We start from the raw sequence: 24524 nt of genomic DNA on the forward strand, positions 1-24524 counted from the left end.
CTTTTTAGTGTAGATTTTGTCCTGTTTTAGCCCTGGGTTAAAAACATGGTTTAGTCTCGCTTTTGTCCCTGGTTTAGTCCTGATTTTGTCCATGATTTAGTCCTGCTTTTGTCCCTGATTTAGTCCTGATTTTGTCCCTGGTTTAGTCCTGCATTTGTCCCTGGTTTAGTCCTGCATTTGCCCCTGGTTTAGTCCTGATTTTGTCCCTGATTTAGTCCTGCTTTTGTTCCTGCTTTTGTCCCTGATTTAGTCCTGCTTTTGTTCCTGGTTTAGTCCTGCTTTTGTCCCTGGTTTAGTCCTGCTTTTGTCCCTGGTTTAGTCCTGCTTTTGTTCCTGGTTTAGTCCTGCTTTTGTTCCTGGTTTAGTCCTGCTTTTGTCCCTGGTTTAGTCCTGCTCTTGTCCCTGGTTTAGTCCTGCTTTTGTCCCTGATTTAGTCCTGCTTGTGTCCCTGGTTTAGTCCTGCTTTTGTCCCTGGTTTAGTCCTGCTTGTGTCCCTGGTTTAGTCCTGCTTTTGTCCCTGGTTTAGTCCTGCTTTTGTCCCTGGTTTAATCCTGCTTGTGTCCCTGGTTTAGTCCTGCTTTTGTCCCTGGTTTAGTCCTGCTTTTGTCCCTGGTTTAGTCCTGCTTTTGTCCCTGGTTTAGTCCTGCTTTTGTCCCTGGTTTAGTCCTGCTTTTGTCCCTGGTTTAGTCCTGCTTTTGTCCCTGGTTTAGTCCTGCTTGTGTCCCTGGTTTAGTCCTGCTTTTGTCCCTGGTTTAGTCCTGCTTTTGTCCCTGGTTTAGTCCTGCTTGTGTCCCTGGTTTAGTCCTGCTTTTGTCCCTGGTTTAGTCCTGCTTGTGTCCCTGGTTTAGTCCTGCTTTTGTCCCTGGTTTAGTCCTGCTTTTGTCCCTGGTTTAGTCCTGCTTTTGTCCCTGGTTTAGTCCTGCTTGTGTCCCTGGTTTAGTCCTGCTTTTGTCCCTGGTTTAGTCCTGCTTTTGTCCCTGGTTTAGTCCTGCTTTTGTCCCTGGTTTAGTCCTGCTTTTGTCCCTGATTTAGTCCTGCTTGTGTCCCTGGTTTAGTCCTGCTTTTGTCCCTGGTTTAGTCCTGCTTTTGTCCCTGGTTTAGTCCTGCTTGTGTCCCTGGTTTAGTCCTGCTTGTGTCCCTGGTTTAGTCCTGCTTTTGTCCCTGGTTTAGTCCTGCTTTTGTCCCTGGTTTAGTCCTGCTTTTGTCCCTGGTTTAGTCCTGCTTTTGTCCCTGATTTAGTCCTGCTTGTGTCCCTGGTTTAGTCCTGCTTTTGTCCCTGGTTTAGTCCTGCTTTTGTCCCTGGTTTAGTCCTGCTTTTGTCCCTGATTTAGTCCTGCTTGTGTCCCTGGTTTAGTCCTGCTTTTGTCCCTGGTTTAGTCCTGATTGTGTCCCTGGTTTAGTCCTGCTTTTGTCCCTGGTTTAGTCCTGCTTTTGTCCCTGGTTTAGTCCTGCTTTTGTCCCTGGTTTAGTCCTGATTGTGTCCCTGGTTTAGTCCTGCTTTTGTCCCTGGTTTAGTCCTGCTTTTGTCCCTGGTTTAGTCCTGCTTTTGTCCCTGGTTTAGTCCTGATTGTGTCCCTGGTTTAGTCCTGCTTTTGTCCCTGGTTTAGTCCTGCTTTTGTCCCTGGTTTAGTCCTGCTTTTGTCCCTGGTTTAGTCCTGATTGTGTCCCTGGTTTAGTCCTGCTTTTGTCCCTGGTTTAGTCCTGCTTTTGTCCCTGGTTTAGTGGTGAATTGTTCCCGTAAAAGTGAAGAAACCTCACTTTCTACTCTTGTCTAAAAGATTACAACTTGAAAAAACAATCAGCGCCCCTCCTCTCTCCCCCACGTACCGTATCATATTCTAGGAAGTGCAAACAAACAGACCAGACCATTGCATTTGGTAAGTACTTTATATGCAATTGTTTCTTGATCTTTGCAAACACTGTATAGAAAACACTTAAGGTAACATTTCTGAACATTTAAAGCGCGCCCAAGCTCCGACAGACAAGACAGTAATTTACAGCTTTATAAAAACGTATCTCTGGCCTGTCCACGCACACTCCTCACTCATCACACACACACACACACACACACACACACACTATCAGGCTATTCTTGTTTCACAGTAGGCTTCATAATACTGCTCTGGATCGCACTAAGGTTCTTCTATGTTCTATCATTTGTTATATAACTATTCATTTCTATACTGTACTTGGAAAGTGATTACATCTGGGCCTGTATATAAACTTGTCAAGCAAGATTTAAATATGTCTTTGCGTACTACTCTGTGCCGTACCCTAGCTGAATATTGTACTCTAAATAAGTCGGGTCTAATTCTATGTAATCTGGAGCACATGGACAGTGTAAGTGGACCAACAAAGAGGAGCTAACGGAGCCGTGGTCCTGTGTGGCTGCAGAAGTCAGCTTCCAATCGGCACTCAAATGTAGCCTACAGTGAAAATGAGAAAGAAAAAGGAAAACATGAGGGATCTGGGGTTTTGGATGGATAAACTCAAAGCTCACTGTGACAAGCTAATAAGCTCTGGTATGTTTTGGACTAATTGCACAGCGCGCAGCAGCATCTTTAGCTGGATATTGTGTCATTAGATACTTAATAATATTCACCCCCCAGATACTGTATGTTTGGTTGGTTTTAGGGATTGTTTCAAATCCAGACAAAACAAGCACTGACAATATTATTGGGCCAATGTGCACGGCATATTTCCCCCCAAACTGGGTCATCTACAACCCAGTTTCACTCAAACTGGAAAAGAGAGCAGTTAATCCTGTTTTATCCAGCGCCCTCTTTGCACTGAAGTGTTCAAATAAAACTTTATGCATAACCCAAACAAAATATCGGCCGCTGCTTGACTTTTAAGGCTGATAGCAGATACGCTAAAAAAGTGCAAATATTTGCCCAATTGGTATGCAAAAAGAAAACATCCTTTGTATTTAAAATCATTGATTTGATTGATTTTAGGTTCTGCTTGTATTTTAATGAAGGAAAACACCCAGAGGAAAAACCCACACGTGCCAACTTAAAACAGGGCGTATTTGCTTGCATTTATTTGTACCTATGTTGTAAAGTATTTAGGACTTAAAGCAACATCATTCAGTGACATGAATGTAACATTGCTTAGGGTCGGCGGACTTCTGGAGCCACCCCGGTTTCCACTGTGAACGTCCTAAGTATGATCACAGTACTGTCTGGTCAAGTTAAAAGGAAAGAAAGTGGTGTGGAGCGAGTCGATGCTCCTTGGTCACTGCTGCTGCCTCCTTAAGCCACTATAATAAGTATAGTGCATTCAAATGTTTCCTCAGCCTTGTACGACTGTCACTTACGAGCATTAAGGCGGCTACAACCCTGCCTCCCCCAACTTTACATCTTCTTTAAGTTAAAAAGAACTAATAACGTGGCAGTACGCTCAAAGTACCTCGACTTTTATACGTCTTGGAAAGTCTCCCAAACTAAACATATTCATCAGTTACACACAAATATAGCACTCGTGTACATTCATATACAATACGCCAACCGTGCAGGAGAAAGCTACCAGGCATATGAATAATACACGTACTTGGCCACATGTATTTGATGAGACCAGGGTTAAAACAAGTAATGCGAGAGGAGAGTGAGGCACAAGGCGGGCTGCAGAAAAACAGCCCAGATTTGGTTTACTAACAGAATGTAATGATTGAGATGCGTGCAGACAGGCCAAACCTTCAGCCGGAACGTTACAGGTTCTTTTTGAGCACCTTCACACAGGCAGGTGCGCCGTACTTTCTGTTGTGTTCAGTAGACACTGGGAATGCCTCTACCTCAGTCGGGTAGTACCACACTGATGACACGAATAGTGCTTTAAGTTACCGCATTTGTTACTTATTATCAAGGTCAAAGGCATCGTAACAGAGATCCATTCGTCTATACGAGAACTCTGGAGATGGAACCCAACATAAGTCAGTCTTATTTAAGCTGGGTCCACACATGGCAAGAGTAGCATTCGGTTTCATTAGCTAAGGTCTTAATGGGAAACACATTTCTTTAGTTGTTCCTTAACTGAAAAAAACTAAAAACAAAAAAGCTTAAGAACCACAAAGTGTGTCTTTGCGGAGAGTAAGAGACAGGAAATGGAAATGTCTAGTCAATCTCAGGAGGTGCCCTCATGGGTCTTTGAGGGCATTTGATTCAAAAGGCAGCACTTAGCTATCCATGTTTGAAATGTCACTTAAATCATCAACCTTCCCTTTGTTTCAGAGCTACTTCATTAACCTGGGCAGGGTGGTTCTCAGGGTCAGTTGATTTGTGTTCCAAATGAAAGAGAAAGAGACTAGAGGAGAAGGAGAGCGGTCCATCCCTGGATCAGGACTGGAAGGGTGGGTTTGTGTTCAGTCCTTCAGCCGTCGTCTGGAGTGGTGTCTTCAGGAGTGGACGAGTCTTCGGTCAAGTCGTCCGCTGAGCCGCTCTTGTGAATGCGTCCGTCGCTGCGCATGCTGTGGAAGGTCTTGCGGAAGGCCTCCATCATGGAGTGGGCCAGTCTCTTGGCCTCTAGCTTGTTTTCACACTCGACAGCGTGGCAGTCCATCTGGAAGGACAGGTCGTCGTTGATCTCTCGATAGATCCACGCAAACACATTGGGCCTGACGCTGTGGTCAGCCGTGCAGTAGGCGATCCGTGCCACCTGGTATGTGTCCATGTTTGAGGAGGCCTCTCCGTGCTCATCCATGTGATGAAGGCGCACTTGGAAGGGTCGGATCTCCAGCACAGAGCTGCCTCTGGGGAATGTGCCCTGCTGCTGAGCCAAGGCTCTGTCCTCCACCAGCCCCACCACTGCTCCCTCGGTGCAGCCGGACAGGAAGTGGCTCCCAGAGATAGTCACCTTTCCCAGGTAATTCACCTGCAACAGAGTGACAGAAATGACCCGTTAGAATCAATGGCTTCAACCATTACAAACTGTGAAAAAATAGTGTGCTTTATGTTGAGGGCATAAATGTCACATGAAAGACATCCTAAAACATTGTATTTCTATGTCTTTCATCAACAAGCACCAAACCACTGTGGCTGGCACGGGTTTAACTCCTGTGTACGTGGGTTTCCTCTGGGCACTCTGGTTTCCCCCAGCAACCCAAATCCCCCAGCGACAGTGGTCCTAACTAAGACAAGCTCAGGATCGGGAGATGGGCCCCGAGCGATCTGGAGATGGGCCCCCCGTGGCATTGAAAGATGGGTCAAATGCAGATTGAATTTCCCTCGGAGGGATAAAATGATCTTACTTTACAAACGCTAAAGGACAAGAATGGAATACAGTAATCCTGATGTATTATTGCTTTCTCAGAATGAAGAAAATATACATACAATTTACCCTTTTTCAGCACAGTACTTTTAATTGTCCCTAATCTATTTCTTGTTTCTTTCATTTCTGTTATTTATTCTTTTTTGAGAAATGAAACAACATAATACTTAACACTGTCTCCTGGCAACAGGACACATTTCCTGTTTTTCTTTTATCACATGATCTGTCTGCTTCTCTTCTCTTTGAGTTGTGTTTAGTCTGACACTGAAATTCTCTGTGGCCTCCTTAGCCACAATGTAAATGTGATCTTTAAAGAACAATACTCCAGTCATTCACCCTCCACTGGCCTCAGTCGGGCTGCTTAGTCTTATATGAAAAATGTGTCACCACAAAACTATAAGCAGACTAGAGTCATGGCTTAAATTACTCTGAATACAATAAATTCTCCTGCAACTATATTGTATATTAAAATGTGGTAGCTAATAGAACAAGCCTGGATCTCAGCCTCGAAATCTTAAAAACCAAAGGCGGCCAAAAAGGTTTAGGGATTCCACCTGGCTTTGTAGTTGGGCTATGCAACTTTACATTTTAGGGACTTTTTTTCCTTCTAGATTTTACACCAAAGTAAAATAGACGCAACCTGAATAAAATATTTTTTTGTACTATTTTAAAGGTGCTGTAGCTGATTTTTATGAGAAAAACACAAGAAAAACAGAACAAAACTGCTTCTTTGCAGCAGTCCACATGTATCACTTACCTAACGCATTGCCAGCATCCCAAATATTCACCTCAATGAGTTTAAAAGCTCTTTTCATAACTCTGTAACAGTAAAGCTAACAAACATTATCATGCAAACGGAGAATAAAGCGCTCTATTATTAGATGCAGAGAAAGCTCTGTGGTCTCCTTTCCACCCGAATAGATGCTTTTACCATCTGTACCGGGGCAAAACAGATTTTACTATTACATAAAATATTGGGTACAGGCTCTTTAGATCACAAAACAAGATTGACTCATTTTTATTAATCTGGCCCATTAATTCTCTGCGTTTTGGTGTGAATCTGTGGCATTAGCCCTAGCATTAGCGGTACAAAACAGTACTAATTTGTGGTCCTATAGGAAACACTCTGCCATGCGGCTGTAGTGAAGCAGCTGTCTCCTCTGCCTGCTTTTCATTAGTGCTGACCGCGGGGTGGGATCCATCATCCAGCCCAGTGCCACGGCCTCACACATCTCCTGAAGGCGCAGTGGTTTAACGGTCCACCACTGACATGCGCTCGCTGCCAAAAGTCACTCAGACAACCAGCCAATCCCGACTACGGTCCCGACTACGGATCCGGGAAGCCGCGTACAATCAGCTGTGTGTAAGTTGAACAGAAAAGGTTATATCTTTGTTTTATTTGGGTGTTGCATTGCCTGAGTGTAGGATTCACAGAAAAAGCCAAGAGTTATGGAGTTTCAGTCATAGAAAAATGATTGGCTATTGCAAATATTGTCTTGCAGCTGAAATGTTTAAATCATGATTATGGCTTGATGTATGAAAATCTGATTAAACCCAACTCTGATCTGGATGTCCTCGCCTTCATCTTGGTCAAATTTAATAAAAGGGCATTTCGAGGTCCAAACAACAATAGCTAAATAGAAAGTATAATCACTAGACTAATAGATTATCAAAATAAGTCTTAGTTGCAGCCCTAAAAGGCAGTAAGTGTGCTTGGAGGAACACTATAAGATATTTCCTTTCTCGTTAGAACTATGCTGAGAACCTGCGGGTGCCTTAAGAGACAAGAATTTGGACCAGATTTGGAATGCCATATCAGACACAAATGTTTAGAAGATGACGGTTTAGAATTCTGACATGAGCAACTGCTACGATCCAGCTGTGCACAGATATACACACCTGCAGGATGAATGAAAGACATGAGGCATGAGACAAAGGCAGAACTTAATTAGCCCCATAAAACATACTGGATGTAGCTTCAGATGTTTTTGAAGGGAAGATGCAGACTTCCGACTCCTATTCCTGTTGGATTGAGACAACACTGCCCCCTTTACATACCTATGATTAAAATGAAGACTCCATGTGAATATAGCATGCGCTTGAGGAACCTATTTGTTTCATTCATCTACTCTGGCTGCACTTTAACAAACAGAACCGTCATTTTTGTAATGTTTTCGGCTCAAAATCAAACTGCAATGTGCTGTTGTTGTTTACATCTAACTATGAATGGTGGAAGTGATGTCAGTGTTGTTAGCAGGCGAGCAAATATTAGCAGTTCTGTGACGCACAACTCTGTAAATCTTGCTTAGATATTGTGATAAGAAATTGGTAGAAATTTGGACTACGTTAGGAACATGCGTTTGAAATGTGCATAGAAGGCCTTTGAAGTAATATGCATTATTTGTATTGTTATTGGCCTTTAAACAGAACCTGATATGTGTATCACTCTGAATTAAGTTCTACAAAAGATCAATCTGGAAAGGATCCTCAAATACACAAAGAGCTTCACATGCATGTTAAAAAAATTAAAAGATCTGTACATCTGTTGGCATCACCATGTTTGTTTAGATTTGTCCTTTTGACTTCTGCCCAAACTACAATGATGCGATTGGTCCCCCACACAGAGGCCAGGGTGAAATCCAACAGTGAAATCCAACAGTGAAATCCTCCCCAGATGGATTTTGAATATTCAATATCTTTGGCATCTCATGTTTTAGAACCAAAAAAAGTACAATTACTTTGTGTCACTATGGCCTTTCCCTCGCCAGGAATTGACTTTGGACTCCAGCAGAGTCTGGACATACTGTAGGTGACATAAACAAAAGCTAACTTGCCTCCAACACGTTAACACAGCCACACAGTGATCATGCTCAGAATGAGTCTGGTGATGTATGGACTTAAAAACAGAGTAGAAGATCTCGGAGCTCGACTTTTGACATCACATATTGGAAAAATTCAGAATGGAGTGTTTTCGTCACTCGGAGTAGAGAGGAATTTCTAAACAGGATTCATCAAACTAGGGTAGATGAAGCTACATGCAGCTCCAATTATGTTTATGAGAACATTGTTATAAAAGTGCGGTTAAGGATTCATAATATGTGTATTTTAGGATGGTAAGTTCATATATAAACCTGAAGACAGAGCAGAGTGCAGGTTCTCTCAGTGACAGACAAACATGATTCCTTCAGCTTTTGGTCGCAAGTGTCGAGTGTGTGCAACAGCCTTTTCAGACCAGCTCACATCTGCTGTCCGGACCTCTGGCAGTGAGCTCACCAGTCCTGGCTCTGGGACGTCAGAAAGGCAGCTTAAATCATTCCAGAGATCAACAGAGTCTACTTTCCATGTGTGTCTTCTTCCTGCTCACAATCCTTTCGCCTCATTCTCTCCTATTTTTATCATCTCTTAGCCCCTGCGCTCTGGAAAACATGTTGAGCTGGGCCCAATATCAAGATGAATATAAGTCGTGTCATAACATTTTCAGAGAAGTTCAAGGGCTGTGTTGAACTCAAGCCAAGAAGTACATTGATAAGGTTCTCCGAATACTTGTAGTCAGAAGGATTTAAGGGGAAACAATTAATTTCTTACTTGAATTTATCCAGTTAGAATATCTTTACAGTACTCTTTATACAGTAAGTCAAACTCTTATAGTAACAGGGCGTTTTCATTAGCATTCCCAGCACATTAAAAATGTAGTTTGGTTGTAATTCTAAAAAAAGAAAATAGAAAACACAGTGGGGTGAGAAAAGACATCTTGGACTTGTGAAGAGACTGAAGAAGATTTGAGTAAACAAGTTTAAACCCAAATCTGCTCTATATAAAGAAGCAGAAAGAGAAACACAGTTTGACGTAGAGCGCAGGGAAGAGCGTGCCTAAGCATTTGCATGTGTGCTAAGACATGTGGCCACCATTAGGCTTTGGGTTTTTAAGGATATATTGTCCTCTTCGACTTGTCACTGTTCTCGGGCTGCTCTGAGGGCAGCTTTGATGTCAGAAGCTCAGAACATGAAGGTCAGGACTTCAGATAAAGCCTTTAGATAGTGGATAAAGGTCAGGTCAGAACTGAATAAACCAGTCATTTGTGTCCTTGACATTTGGAAGTTGAGACAAAATGAAAATGATGGCATTTTTACAATGATAAAGGAGAAATAATTACATTTCTTTTTGCAGAATAGAAAAAGTCTATTGAATTTAATCCAAAATAAGAACTGTTGGCAACAACTACAATGTGATATACTGGCTCATCTAAGAAAATCCCATTTGTTTGAAATAATGTATTTCTTTCTTGTTATATTCAGTGCATCACACGATGCAGCAAGCATCTGTTGGTATATAAAACAAGTCATTGTGTACTTAAATAAGCCAACATAAAGCTTTGAAATGGCCAAACATGTCTTCGATTAGTTACTATGTCTGAACAGACTTCAAAATAAAGTTGAAGTTAAATGATACAAGCAAACGTCAAGCTGTCCAAGCTAACAAAATGTGCTCAACTGAAAACACATGAAGCAAACAGTCACTGTCCATAAAACAGTGTTCAATTATTTGCAGTTTGCAAATTGGCATAAAGCTTTAGGAGTTATAGCAACACGTACACAGACTAAGAGCAGCTGCTTTTGCAGGAGTCACAGCTGGATTGTCTATCAGCAAAAAGAAGGAAGGGTCTGAGGGGCTTCAATGAGAAGAGAGCCTCCCCACAAGGAGAAGAGGATGTGTCTCTTTAGATGGAGTCTGGGACTACACTGTACCAAGGCTCAATCAGTGACTCTTTGTGGTAGTTGTTTCAGCATTAGTCCATCTATGAATTTGCAGTGTCAGCGGCCCAGGCCCATAAAAATCTGTGTAAATGTATTTGAATTATAGCAACAACAAAATAACAGCAGGCATAAGTGACAGTATGCATGTGTACATTAATGGCCAATATAAAGCACAAAAGTCAAGCGTCTAGAGCTGGGTTTTGATTCAAATTTCAAGAATCGATTCGATTCCGATTTTTACGTTTCAAAATCTTTTTTTTCCGATTTCTCAGATCGATTTCGATCTGATTTCCGATTCAATCCGATTTCGATTTGATCCGGGGTTAATGTTATTAAAAATGAAAAGTGTATTTGAACCGTTTCCTTCACTTCATGACTGTGTAGAGAAGCAACATATTAAAACTAGTATTATGTCAATATTAAACAGCAAATCTTACAAGTATTGGTAGTTACTGATGGAAGACTGATGAAACGGTTAAGGGTCAAGCTACCTTCAAGAAAGATCATCCAGGAGTCCTGAATTATCTTTCTCGAAGGTAGATTGAAGTTCACTGAGGGAAATGTAGAAAAGAATTTTAATTAAAAAAAAAATAAAAAAAAAAAAACATCTTTGGACGTACGAATTGATAATCGGTCATTAATATGCGAATCGATTAAAAATCAGAAAATCGATTATTTCAACCCAGCTCTACAAGCGTCTGTTCACTTTTGTCTTGCATATACGGCACAGATGCACACAGCACGTGCTTAAGCTTTTACTACACGTTTATGGAGGAGGTTTGGCTGCATCTTCTCACTGGATTTTAACTATGCCACATTCACTTGTGTTGATCATGTCTGTTTTGGCTACAATGCAGTTCTTCTTTATCGGTGACACACTGTGCTTTGTTTGAGTCAGTGTAGGCCTATGTTAAACCACGGTGCTATTTGTGCAGAATGCTCAGTCGTGCACACCTGCGCTCTTACATCTGTGCTCTGTATTTATTGACTCATTGACAAGACTCATTTAAAGCCAAAGCATCGAAAGTTGATACCACTCAAAAAGACTCGACATAATGTGATAAAATGCTGTATTTCCATAGCAACATATATTATGTATATGTTGAGACCTTGGTTGTGCGTTTGCAGTTACTAAACCTCTTTTTGTGAGATCTGCATTCTTACACTTACATTTGTCAGTCACATACGTAGCAGACCCCTGACTCTGGACCCGGAGCCTTGTCAAAGAGCTCCAAGTGAAGGAGTCTGCAGGACCAGAGCCAGCTGAAACGTGCCTCTTATGTCTGTCTTGAAAGTAGGTTATCCCAGCTCCTCCCTTTGTGTCTGGATCTCCCAACATGACCGGAGTGCAGCATTCCGGAGGAGGTTGTTAACATTCCTCTAAACATATTGAATCAGCAGAATACAGCTGGCTGTGCTGCGCTGCATAGATGGATGAGTTGTGTTTTTAGTGTGATGTGCTTGCTTGTTTATTTTGTATGTGGGCTGTGTGTGTGTGTGTGTGTGTGTGTGTGTACGTGTCCCTGAATGTTCCAGGCCTGGACAGGAGCGCCTCAGTTTGGATGAAAGACGCCTTCACTACAACTCGTACAGAGAAATACTATGGCCGTCAGTGGCATCACAACTTTACACTAACTGCTACTTTTCCAACTTGGCCTTTTTAAATTGATCCATTTCAAAACACAGAAACAGACATTCAAGTACATTAGAACTGAGAGGAGTTCTGAAGAGATCAAGTGTAATATCTGAAATCTGACCCTTGTTTCATATATGAATGAATGAATGTCATAACAACAACAAAATACTATTTGTAGAGCAAGACACTACACATGTTTCAAGACATTACAAAAGGATCTCCATAGTAAACCAACCTTCTAAAAAGAAAGATCTTATGCAAGTATTGTAGTCCATGTATTTTAATCTGTTCTGGTCAGTTTGTGGATCTATGAGACATTGTACTCTGAACTAAAGTGGAAATCACTCCCTAGAGTTTACAAATCAAGTCAAAGTGGTCACTGCTACAGTGACTACAGCAGGCACAAAGGGCTGTTCTGAGAACCGTACTTTTCAGACTTCGTCAGGAATTACTTTCTCCCCACGCTTTGAACCCTGCTGCCCATACAACGGTGCGGTTAATTTATAGATTTTTTACTGGCTAAAAGCCACTGGGGGGCACTCTAGCAGGAAGCGCAAGCATTTACACTTTGTAGAAGAAGATGTCAGTGGACAGTGGTCACTGTATTTTAATCTTAAAAAGCTGTGTGTTTTATTACAATCAGACTCATATTCACGGAGAAATTAGTCTTATGAGGAAGTGAATCTAGAAGTGGCGAAACATAAAGAGGAGCGGCGATATACGGCGGTCTGCAGTTTAGAACCTGCCGCACTGGCAAGACTTGACCCCTGCATTACTACCGTGGACCTTATTTTTGTGTAAATATCTCATGTTACAACGTGGGGACCTGCAGCTTATTGACAGGTGCGGCCTGTATAGGTACAATTTCTTGTTTCTTTGTAAATTTTGTAGGAGCAGCTTTTATTCAGAGCGATTTACTGCCCGAAAAGTGCAGTCAATATCAATGACGCTTCTGAAAAGCCTTCTGCCTTGACTAGAGCTCAGAAGATTCTTCACTGAACATTGATTATTACAATTTAACCAAGTTATTTAAAAGAACAAGCAAAAGTCTCAGAGCCAAACTAAGAACAATCTGATCATTGTTGATGGGGCCTAACTGAGGAGACGAGGAGGCTGTAGCGAGACACGTTTTCTCAATGGATGCAGAGTGGAGTGCTTTGACAGCAGCAGGCCAGCCAGGGCAATGAGAGGTGGCCTTTCATCCTCACTAGCTGTTGGCTTTGGCAGCGCGATAGCAGCGCTCGGCCAGCCTTCCTGCCAGCCCCAAAACTAGGATCTCAACTGGGGGCTGAGGAAGGTAAAAAGAAGAGCAATATGGACAATGCCGAGAGCATAAAAAATGGTTTTGTTCTGAGCGTATTGAAGCCAAAGGAGGGAGGATGGCAGCAAGTACAAAGGGGCCCTATTTCCTTGGCTTTTTCTTTCCGTGAAACTTGAGGCATAAATGAAAACAGTGGCATTTTAAAGCATTAAGCAGAGCTGGTGGAGCAGGTGGGCAGACAGATACACAGACAGGCAGGTAGTGACTCAGACAGGAAGTTACACAAGCCAACAGGAGCAGGCACCAGTGGACAGATGAAATGATTTTTCTTCGTGGTTGGTATTCTGGCAAATAACTGTAGTGGTATCCACGGCGACGAGGGTAAGCATAGCAGTAAGACTGGAAAGATTCACACCATACAGAGGAATGGCAGTGTCCAGCTTGGTTTTTCACAGTTCACTAAGACTTTTTTTCAAAGTATATTCTGTTTCCATTACTATAATAAATTAAAGGTCATATATTAAAACATACTTTTTGAGCAACCTCTTATAATAGTGTATCCTTTACCAACTGTTTTGGCTTGATACAAACTGCAGGTGTAGACCTCAAGTATAATGGCAACTAATGCCTGGATGTGTTTTCCAGACACATTCATTGTTTAAAGTTATACCAGAAATCAGGAAGTCGTGTAAAAAGCTCAAATAATGCATGATTCATCTTCTTCCGCCTCGTCCACTTTTACCCCTTTTCGCTTTGAATCGTCACTTCTGGTTCAGAGGGAAATTCCATTCACTTTAGTGGTGATCGAGGGGAAACTCTCACAACAAAAAAAATATATAAAGAAGATTGATTTGTGTAAAAGGTTCACTGTCCATGTGCACCAACACGTCAACAATGCACCGATGCTCTTGAGATGGGCAGCCCTATGTAAACTGATACAACTGGGAGGATGGTGGTCTCCAAGGCAACTTCCAGAATAAGGTAAAGTACCATAAAATGATCATCAGTTGTACAGTATCTATTTTGGTGTCCACAATGAGCCATTTTTCTGACAAGTCTGCTGTTTTTGTAGAGGTGTATTAAGCCAAAGGTTGATTGCAAAAGACTTAATAGGATTAAACAACAATGGCGGGTTTAGTGGTTATGAAGGCAGCCCGAGCACAATGGCCCCATGCTTCTCTAAATCCTGTGAAAAAATTGCAAATGCTTTATATTAGTGTATTTAATCTTTCCAAGTAACTTCTGTGTGTGGTGCATACTTATTTCAACAACATATTTTCTTTGATCACTTTGACTGAAGCCATTACTTAAAAGATATTTCAACTTTATTACAGTTATGCTTATCAGTTTGTTTCTTTAAACTGAGACGTTCTGCTCCTTGAGTTTCACTTGATGTTCTCTGAGGATCTGATGTTAGATTTGCCCACTACAGACCGCGACCTGGTCACCTCCCTCAGATTACACTGTGCGACATGTTATCAGTGATTCATAGTTTTAACTTCTTTGTACTATTACTCACAACAAGCTCTGGGACTGATTGTTCCTGGACTGTTTTGTCTTGGGAATTCTTTAAACATATCGCCCCTCAGAGCACTGCAGCCTGTGAAAGGATTTATCACATTTGGATCCGCCTTTGTGGTGCCCATACATGGGTTTCAGAGTGATGAAAAATTAGGACCACTGCAATAATTCAAAACTAAATATGCTATGTTGTTTTTAATGGTCTCAAGTCCTCAAATATGGTGTCCATAACAGGATAAAGTCACGACAGAAACCCATGAATTTCACCAATTATGATAGTTGTAAGATCATAATATTCATTTTAAAACGCATACAAATATCAAGATGTAAGTCGTTTTTTTTATCAATATTGTTTTTGACTGTTGTCTACCTATCTTAAGAAAAAAACATCAACACAATGAACGCATTACTAATACGTATACTGTTAATCACAACTTTAATTTACAAAAAAAAAAACTCTTTTCAAATCAATCGTGACAAAGAGTGAATTCCTCAGCTGATGTTTTTCTTGTTGTGGCAGGGACAGCCAAACACGCACGCTGAGTAATAACAGATCATGGCAGCTATTTAGATGTGTAGCGCCGTTTGTTTTTAGGTTGTGAGGACAAAGACGCAGTGGAGAGAAGTATCGTGGCTCATTGGCTCAAACCGTGCTTCTGAAACTTAACAGAGCCGTGGAAAACAAACCCACACACAGCCGCGTACACGCTCGCCCAAAGAAAACATCGACTTTCATTTGAACTGATTAAGACTAAGACTAAGATTTGAGATTCCGTACTACTCCTGCAGTTTGGATTCAGAATAATTCATGTGAGCGTACCTTGTATCCGGTATGGATCCGGCTCTTTGCGACTGGCGTAGTGGAGCATAACTCGATGGCCTCAGGTTCATGAAAGATCACCGTGGGCAATGGCTCCTTCCTCAGCGTCAACACATTTAGCTTGGTCTTGAGCATAGTCTGAAAGTGCTAGAAGAAACACAGGAGAAAACGGCTGTTAGAAAAGTGCGTCTCTTTATATTGAATTGAACAAATGAGCAGCAGGAAAGAACCAGAGCAAAAAGGGGGCGGTATAGGACATGACCATTCTTGGCAAAACTGTGTAATGGTGACAACTTGAACCGTCTTGTGAAGGTGTATGGAGTTTAAAAACACAGAGGAGTGTTCTGGATTACCACCCTGATGAGCTTTGGAGAGGAAGGAGCATAACGTAGGATTATTAAAACATTTACAAACTCCAGCTGTATTTATGATGAAGACACCGATTGTTAGTTATTAGTTCATAATATGTATCGAACAAATGTAAATCAGTCGACTGCCACCAACTGTTTCAGGACGCAGAAGCTGGACGACAACATTCTTGTTCTTAAGTTGATGCATCAAATGTGTGATGGAACAACCTTTTAAATCACATCTTAAAACTCACTTTTATCGAAAGGGCTTTTTATGAGCTGTATTTGTGGAGCTGTTTTCTTAAAAACTATTCTTATTATAATTTATGATAACCAATCAACTGTTGCACACCTATATAAGGTAATTAAAATATTAAACAACAAAGGAGTTAAAAAAAAAAAGTCCATCTCTCTTCTTTCTATTAAATCAATTGCTACTAAGTCTGAAAATGCTGGCACTGACCAGTACGACTGACCAACTACAAGAAGTAGTCAAAACTTCAAACTCATTGCAAAGTAGAAAAATTCCACTGAAATGGAGATGATGTGTGGGGTTTGTTGGGCGCTGTGTGGAATGTGAAGGCGAGAGGACGGGTCTGGGTCTGGGTCTGGGCCTGGGTCTAGGCCTGGGTCTGGGTCCGGGCCTGGGTATAGGGTATAGGGTCTAGGGTCTGGGTCTAGGCCTGGGTCTGGGTCTAGGGTCCGGGCCCGGGTCTATGGTCTATGCCTGGGTCTAGGTCTGGGTCTGGGTCTAGGTCTGGGCCTGGGCCCGGGTCTGGGTCGGGGCCTGGGTCTAGGCCTGGGTCCGGGTCTAGACCTGGGTCTGGGTCTAGGCCTGGGCGACTGGGCCTGAGCGACTGGACTGTGCTGCTGCTCCTCAGCAGTTCCTGAGCAGGAACACGGACCTGGCATTGCACAACTCGCTGCTGGAATTTCTGGCCTTTGTCAAGAACAGCTCAGACAAAACACAACTAATGAAATCAAGAGTTGGAGCGATGAGACACAGAAGGCTTGTTCAGATGTATAAAATAATAACTTTCAAAATGTGTGTGTGTAATTATGATTTAGCCTGCAGTCCTGTTGTTGATGGAAAATGATTCTGTTTATCTTTCACCTATCGAGTTTGTTTGTTGTTTTTTAGCTAACCTAGTATTTATACAGTTTGAGGGTTCAATGTTATTCAAAAATGTGAGAAATGTGATGTTTACATTCTCTCCTGGGTTTCTCAATAGCCTAGCTTTAGCCGTGGGATGTTTCTCTTGAGATCGGCTCTGGAAGCTAATCGAGGTCAGAGCATTTTCACTCGTAAGGACAAGTATGCAGGGTGTGGGTGCTGCCCGGTGGTCGAGTGGTTAAGGCACAGCACACGTATGCCAGGCTCCAAGTGCAACCGGCCAACAAATTACTGCATGTCTTCCCCTCTCTCATCCCCCATTTCACACCGTCTTCTCCTGTCTAATAAATGGGCCAAAAAATGTTAATCTAAAAAAAAACACAGCATTAGAGCAAGTAAAACTAAGCAACTTTTTTTTTTTATCATATACTGCTTTAGTCTCTACACAAAAGGCCCATGACCAGGTACCTAAAAGTGTTAGCTGACAATGTCCAGGTTATTTGCGATCCAGATGGTCAACATTTACAGCCGATGAAAGCGGTAAATCCTGAAAAAGAGGCCAGCCTAAATCTTCCGTTGGATCGCTCGGAACGCCAAGGAGAGAGTCTTCAATCAACTTCAGGAAATGGTGTTTTGTGTCCGTTACCTGCAGCGTAGCCTCAAATTTGGGATCACGTTGTTTTTCTATAGACGTCTGTCTCTGGATTCAATACAGTGATCTCAGTCGACTTGGGAGATGAATAATGAGTCCTCTAGGCTGGATTGTACTTGTTGGCAAAATGTCAAATTGTGTTAGCAGCTAAATTTAGTTCTGAAGCTATTGGTAATGTGAAAATCCCTCATAAACTCTACTTGTCATGGTTTCCCTAATAAAAAAAAACAGAGCTGGTGTTTTGTTATTGGTCGCTGATAACGTTCACATCCAGGCCATCTCCTTCTCGAAATCTCAAAACGCTCAATTCCATCAGTCAAGATCATACAAGAGAAACCTCCTTCAGCGTCTCCATTTTTAAGTGCCGTTGATTTCAGTGCTTAATCTGCCTTCCCAACAAAGCAGTTCAATCAGCTGACCAGACCGATTTGGAAGATTAAGATTCTGAGTCAAAGATTTTGTCTGATTTTTCCAAAAATCATAACGTGTAAAGTGAAGAATTGCAGGCGGTCATAATGAAATTTCCCTCCAAAGATGTAAGACCAGCTCTGTAGTTTTGAGGAAGTCCAATTTTACGCCATTTTAGATCAATATTATGGTTTGGATACTGTACATAAAAATAAATGCTGCAAAGTTTTAGAAGTAGTTTATTTACACAATTCTGGTCTAAAAAAGATTAAATAAAAGTTGAGTGCAGCATAGTAATTAAGAAACCGCAGAACACTTTCTCTAATACAGCATTATTAATGAAGGTGTGTGCATGTCTGGAGAAAACCTTTCATACCAAAAGCGATGTGTCTGGAAAGAGGAAGACGAGGCGGAACAGCACGAGGTGGAGATGAAGGAGAGGGACAGACAAACGTCCAAATGGAGTAGTGAAAGCGAAGCCACATGTGCGTAAACGTGCTCTGACCTCGGCGTCAGCACTTTACGGCTTCCTGACAGCGGCTCACATTCCTGCGGCTCTGGACTCCTCACCCCCCACAAGGAGCCGAGCCAGGAGCCCTAATGCTGCAAGTCTATTCATAATATTTTCATTCAATTATAACTATTTTTTATACTTCCCCATTCCCAGAAAGTCTTTAAAACAAGCGTCTCTTGTTCCTAAATCTATTTCAAGCATTGAGTTGGGATGTTGACAGCCTTTTTGGTCACCACTGGAGCAGAATCAGCGCTCAGGTAAAGGGCTAAGCGTCTTGTCTGTGCCTGGGATTTGAAATCAAACAATGGTTGCACTCAGGAGAAAAGCCGCAAATCTTTGAATAATAGTCCCCTTTAGGATTTTCGGATTATGAAAACAAAGTCTCGTTCTGAGATTGACACGCAATTACACCAAGTGATCGGAATTATTTTCAGAGCCTGACATTTTCAAAGTGTTTCCACAAAGGCTATGTAAATTTTGGAATTAACTCCACTTCAACCCAGCGTTGAATCGCCGATCTTTTTCACGTGCGTACTGTACTGTTGAAAATCCAGCTTACTTCAAGAAACAAAACGCATAACCCCTAAGAATGATAGATTATAGAATTATAGATCCAAGTCGTTCAAGTTCAAACCAATCCAGCTCATGCAGAAGGTGTTACCAAGGTTACGTTTGAGGAATGAGACGATCATAAGAGGTCAGGTGCAGTAGTGCTCAGGGCCGAGGTGAACTTAAGCAACACTTTATTCATTCATTTGCTAATAGTGTGGAATAATGAACTGTATCCTGTGGCACCAACATCACTAAAGAATTCATGGATTCACAAATCTTTTTTATGTTATTGGTCATCCTTATTTTCAACAAAAACACATTTTAAATTGCAGGTATAATTTTGGCTCGGTCATCATCATAAGTTCAAACTGACACATTAATACCATTTCAAAAGGATGCGCACCCAGGAGCCGTGTGAATGAGTAAACCACTCAGTTGCATCTTCAGTTCAGTCAATGGAACAAGTGTTGTGCGGCCGGCTCCCGCAGCGATGTCTTTAACAGAACGCAGATGGTGAGCTCCACAGTGGACCCCTGGGAGAGCCGCCTGCAGGAACCACGCTTTCGGGTCAAAAATCAGGATCTGAGGCCTCACCACGCCCACAGAAGACACAAACGACTCAAATCCGTGTTAACAGACAGACAAATTGGCTGTTGAGCGCTGCTTGCACATCCTCAAATGCCGCAGTTAATGCCATAATGAATGAGTGCACGTTCAGGGAAAGCCTCAAGAGCAAAACAACATTAGCGCGTCTGTGACACATCAGAAGACAGCGGCCCAGAGACGCACGCGGAAACAGATCTGAAGATGAAAGAAGGAACGCTTCATTCAAACAGATGTCTCCAGCTGCTCAGACTTCATCACTGGTGTCAATGTGGTGAAAGAAAAGATGAAGCTTGATGAGCTGGTTCAAATAGTATAGAACCAACTACTCAACAATGATTCTGTCAAACACATCCCTAACTTAAATGTTGCAATTGTTGTTAAAGGCGCCTAGACCGACTTGGAAATGAGAGTGCCTGGAATCTTTTCCCCGAGGATCCGAGCAGTATTTATAACAACAACTATCTAATATCTCAAATTGTGTCTAATGGAAGGTTTTAGAACTGGTTTTAGCAAAACAATTCATGTTTTTTGTAGGGACGGTCCGATATGGACTTTTTGAGCCCAAACGCTTGATGCTGTAATTTTAGAAATACCGACATTTTGCTTAAGCAAATCCAAAGTTGAAGTTAACTTTAGTGAAAATAACAACAGAATTTTTTTTTTCCGAGATATTAAATAATTTGTGGCACAATTGTGCAAAGATAAAGATGTATTTTTAGCCAAACTGCTCATCAACTGAAATTTGGTATCATTTTCTTTGTGGATCTGATACACGGAGGACAAACCGGCAAAAACACTATTACCACCAAATATCGTACAATTTGTTTTTTTTGGAACTGATATATCACTCATCTCTAATATTTTGGTGTTGGGGGAAATCCTGGTGTCGTTAATAGTGGAAAACCTTAACTGTAATGTAGCTTTTAAGTTACACAAAACTGGACCGAATGAAATAAAAGATTTTTTGAAAATACAACAGTGGATTACTGACAAGTTTGAGCAAAAACACAAAAACAAAACAGCCCAAATGTATTAATTTTGCTCACTGCTGCACTTGGTTCTTTTTACATCACCCTCCGTCAGCCTGTTTCCTCTGGTTTGTAGGTAAAGGGTACAATTGAGTGGGGCTTAGCTGTAATGAAGTCCATGCTACCCCCCTGGTCTCGTCGTCCCGGGCCGCTCTAACTTTGTGAGCTGTCCCTCTACGTGTTTACTACCTCCCCCTCTGATCCTCGGATAGTTTACGAGAGGAAATCTGTCTGAACACGCTCGGCGGCACTGTGAGTGGTCTACGGCGCGCTTTTCTCACATCCGATTGGACGCTTCGACTTTGTGGGCGGGCTGCTGGACCTTCCGCGATTGGTCGGCTGCTTCTGGAGGAGGAAGTGGGTACTAAAACAACCTCAAAGCCCGGGGGTGGCAATCTCTAACTGGCAATAAAAGATTCAACGAGTCTTTGACGTTGACAATGAAGACGGCAAACGGGCTAAATGACTTAAGCAGAGGCAGGGCGCGCCGACAAGAAAGTACAGCACAAACGACAGAATACACGCTTCGTAAAATGTGTTGTTGTTCACCTGGCAGGCATTGCACGGATGTGGACTAAGTAAATCTCTCGTCTTTCAGCGAGGTGGTTAACTTATACTATTTTTATACTCTTCGAGACCCAGTTTTGGTCACACTCCTGCCACAATTTCAGCTAAAAGAGCAAAGATTGGATCCTCGGGGAAAAGATTCCAGGCACTCTCATTTCCAAGTCGGTCTAGGAGCCTTTAACAACAATTGCAACATTTAAGTTAGGGATGTGGTTTGTCAGCACAGATTTTAAAAAATGTAGTCTTTATTCATCATATGGAAATAGGAGACTTAGTTGATGTAGAAGACCAGTTTCATCTCAATTTCACATAAAACTTGAGAAATAATAAAAACGCTGCATAAGGTAAAGTATCTGTTAGATTATTCTCAAAGAAATGTCGTAGCAAAGTAAGTAAAGTTCTGATGAACCTGTAACAAACCAAAGGCTTTCTCCTGAGACGGGGTTTTTGTCTTGATATTATAGCAAAACTGCTTAGTTGGTCACATTCTACTCTCCAGACCCTGCTGCATCTATAAGTGTCACTGTCTGTGTCCTCGGCCAAACAGAAATAGTATTACAGCTAAAAAACACTTCTCATATGTAAATGTAAAGTGTTTTTCTCTATTTTACCAAAAAACATGAAAAAAATTAGGCAATTATGTAACGAGATACAAATAATGTTGAGAAACTGGACCATTCGAGGCTGACGTTCTTCTTTCCACTGTGTGTCTGCGATCACAAATAAGCCTCAGACAAAGACTAGAGCTACGACGAGGCGCTGCTCAGCTCATTCTGAATGTGGACTCTTGAGTCAGCTATTTGTGTCCTGCATCGTCCGTACATCCCAATCTGCTGTCAGCCTCACATGGTCCAAGTGTCAAAGTGTTTGCTCAAAGAGAGGTGCTGACGGGGGGGAAACATACTTAGCAGCAGCCATAGGCGTATTCTGCCAACTTGGATTAGAACGGCCCGTGTGTCCACATTCATGCTAAGACCACTGCTTATTGTGCAATCTGTTGTTGAACACTGGCATAGGCTCTTTTGAGGGAAAAGAAAGCCAAACTGAAAACTCTCTGACTGCGCATTTGCCTTTACTAATACTACTATAATGTTGGTATAACTGTTAAGACTAGTCAAATAAACAGTCGCTAAGAATACATGTACTATACTTCATTGTATATAAGCTGCCCCTGTCATGAGCTGCTCACTATCTCCGCTCCATGTCCCCACCGCTTCACCGACGTCCATGAGATGTAGAGACATCAGGTGTTACCATGGCAACAGAGGACAGCACGATTGAGAAAACCTGGACAAACGCCATAGTGAATGAAAACAACCGGTAACAACATAAAAGTGTGGCCTCACCGCCTGTTGGTCTCAGCCACACAAGATACTTCTGTGGAGGGGGGAATGTCAAGAGCCCCTCAGATTATCACAACTTCTTATTCACAACTGCTTGTTTTGCTCCTCTAAATCTGGCGCATAGCCACTGTTCTAATCTACAAAAGTGTCACAAAACATGAATAATAAAACATTTTAGGTCTTTATGTTCACTACAGGTCAATTTGACAGAAACAGAACAGAAGTAACTGTGATTCCAATAATGAGCCAAATAATTATGAGTATGATTTTTGGAATACATTAAAAACGACATGCTCACCAGAGAGTGACGACGTGTGATTCATACAGTTTGTTCCAGTCTGCTGCTAACGGTCAGACTTAAGCGGTAAGAAGATAAGACTTCTGTACTCAAGAGTTCTCTTATGGAATGTTAACCACATAATCTTTGCTGAATGGGAGCGTTTTTCCTTTTCTGTGTCTTTGCATGGAAGTGGTTTAAAATCATTAAGAAGTATGGATTGAAAATATATAGCTTTAGTTGTGAAATCATAATAACACTTATATGGAGCTCAACAGTTCTGAAGATTCACGACACGGTTGTTTCCAGCCCAAATAAACACAAGTCCATGGGAAAAATGTACAGATAATTTACTTCCGGAATAAAGTTAGGGGTGGTCACTGTTGAGCTCTATAACAGTTGTATTAAATGTTCTATTACAGAGTTGTGCATGATATTGTTTTTTTGGTTAAAAGATCATGAATAGACCGTGTTTACTCGTGTCGTTATTTGGTCCTCAATTGATCCCATTTTACGCCTCATGCAGACCTTTTTTTTGCTCTGTTCTAGTCCTTGTTCTAGTTCTGAGCTAGTCCAGGTTTCATTTTGGGTTTAATCCTGTTTTAATCACAGTTTTGATGTGGTTAAGTGTGAACACAGTCTCTGTAAAGTCTCCTGTAAGAACTCAAACCAGGATGTTAATGAACTTTATGTCTAGCCTGGACATTTCTATTGAACACTTGTTGAACAAACTTGACAAAACCAACAAGTCACCATGTCTTATTGCCATGTCAGAATGCAGATCACCAGCTTTAGATGAGACTTGTGTTCGCTTTTGGAGAGACCAGAATACGTGCACCTAGTTTACAGCTGCAGGTATTCTATCTCCACATCGGGATTGGAAGAAAAACACGGGCTTTTTTTTTAATGAAGGCTGTGTGTGATTCCATCTTTCTCGACGCCTGGGCAGAGGATTGTGCAAGAAGTTCACTTGGCTCCGCAAGAGGCCCACATCTGGAGAACATTACTGCTGCTGCTGGAGACGTGAAGCCGGGGCTCGGTGCATGCACGGTTTGCCCCTTACACCCACAAAAACGCACGTCTTCTTAACGGCTCCCGGGCAACAGGTTTACCCACAGGTTTTTTGCTTCTTCTTCTTCTTTTCTTTTTTTTGTTGGAGCCGAAGCACATGGAAAAGTGCACGGATTTAGCATCCTTCTTGTGTAGCTAACATCCAAGAGCGTGTGAGTGACAACGAGAACGGGCCTGTTGCCGCTGTAGGTGCATTTACAGACAGAATATCGATTTCATTTGACAAATAACACCACGGTAATGCAAACGTGCACGCATTTTTTTGCTCAAATTGTTGGTGAAATGGCTTAAGCGGAGGCTAAAGGAGCACGGGAATGCAGCGGGAGAAAGAGGGGCTATTTCGCGTGCCCCCCCCCCCGTCTTGCGTAACGTGAATAGGTGCGCGGAGACGCAACTAGCAAGACGGGCAAAGCGAGCGCAGATTAATGTGCAGAAAACGCGGCAATAACGGCGTAAGTAACAGAAGAACTCGTTTATAGTCACGTTACAACGCGGCGTGCGGCTCGGTGTTCTCCCCAATTCTGTGTCTTTATTTACAGCAGCCGCGTCGACGTAAACCGGGCGAAGCGGCGTCTTACCTGCAGTCTCTCCGACGCGGGCTGCCACATTTTCGCGGAAGGGATGACTTTGTTGTCAGTGTCTCGTTTCAGCGGCGTCTGGTGTTGGCGTAGTCCCGGCGGCTCCGGCTCACATCTGGTCGCCTTCTCAGCTCGCCTCTGCGTCCTCCTCGCTCACTCTGGACTGCTGGATGTGATGAAGGTGTTGCTCCGCCTGGCTGCGAGTGC

The 24524-nt window shown here is 42.2% G+C and overlaps 1 protein-coding gene across 1 annotated transcript; it reads right to left on the reverse strand.

Annotated features, from left to right (window-relative positions):
- Positions 1 to 1868: 1868 nt before the first annotated feature.
- On the reverse strand, positions 1869 to 24524 carry pid1 (phosphotyrosine interaction domain containing 1). The gene is made up of 3 exons (XM_072461790.1): positions 24318 to 24524; positions 15258 to 15404; positions 1869 to 4869 (listed from the first exon to the last, which is right to left on the reverse strand). Exons 1-3 carry the CDS (start codon positions 24345 to 24347, stop codon positions 4369 to 4371), a joined length of 678 nt encoding a protein of 225 aa, XP_072317891.1. The 5' UTR covers positions 24348 to 24524; the 3' UTR covers positions 1869 to 4368.

Source organism: Eucyclogobius newberryi, unplaced genomic scaffold, assembly GCF_026437365.1.
Source record: "Eucyclogobius newberryi isolate DKJ021-1_F unplaced genomic scaffold, fEucNew1.0.hap1 SCAF_10, whole genome shotgun sequence".
Lineage (NCBI taxonomy): Eukaryota > Metazoa > Chordata > Actinopteri > Gobiiformes > Gobiidae > Eucyclogobius > Eucyclogobius newberryi.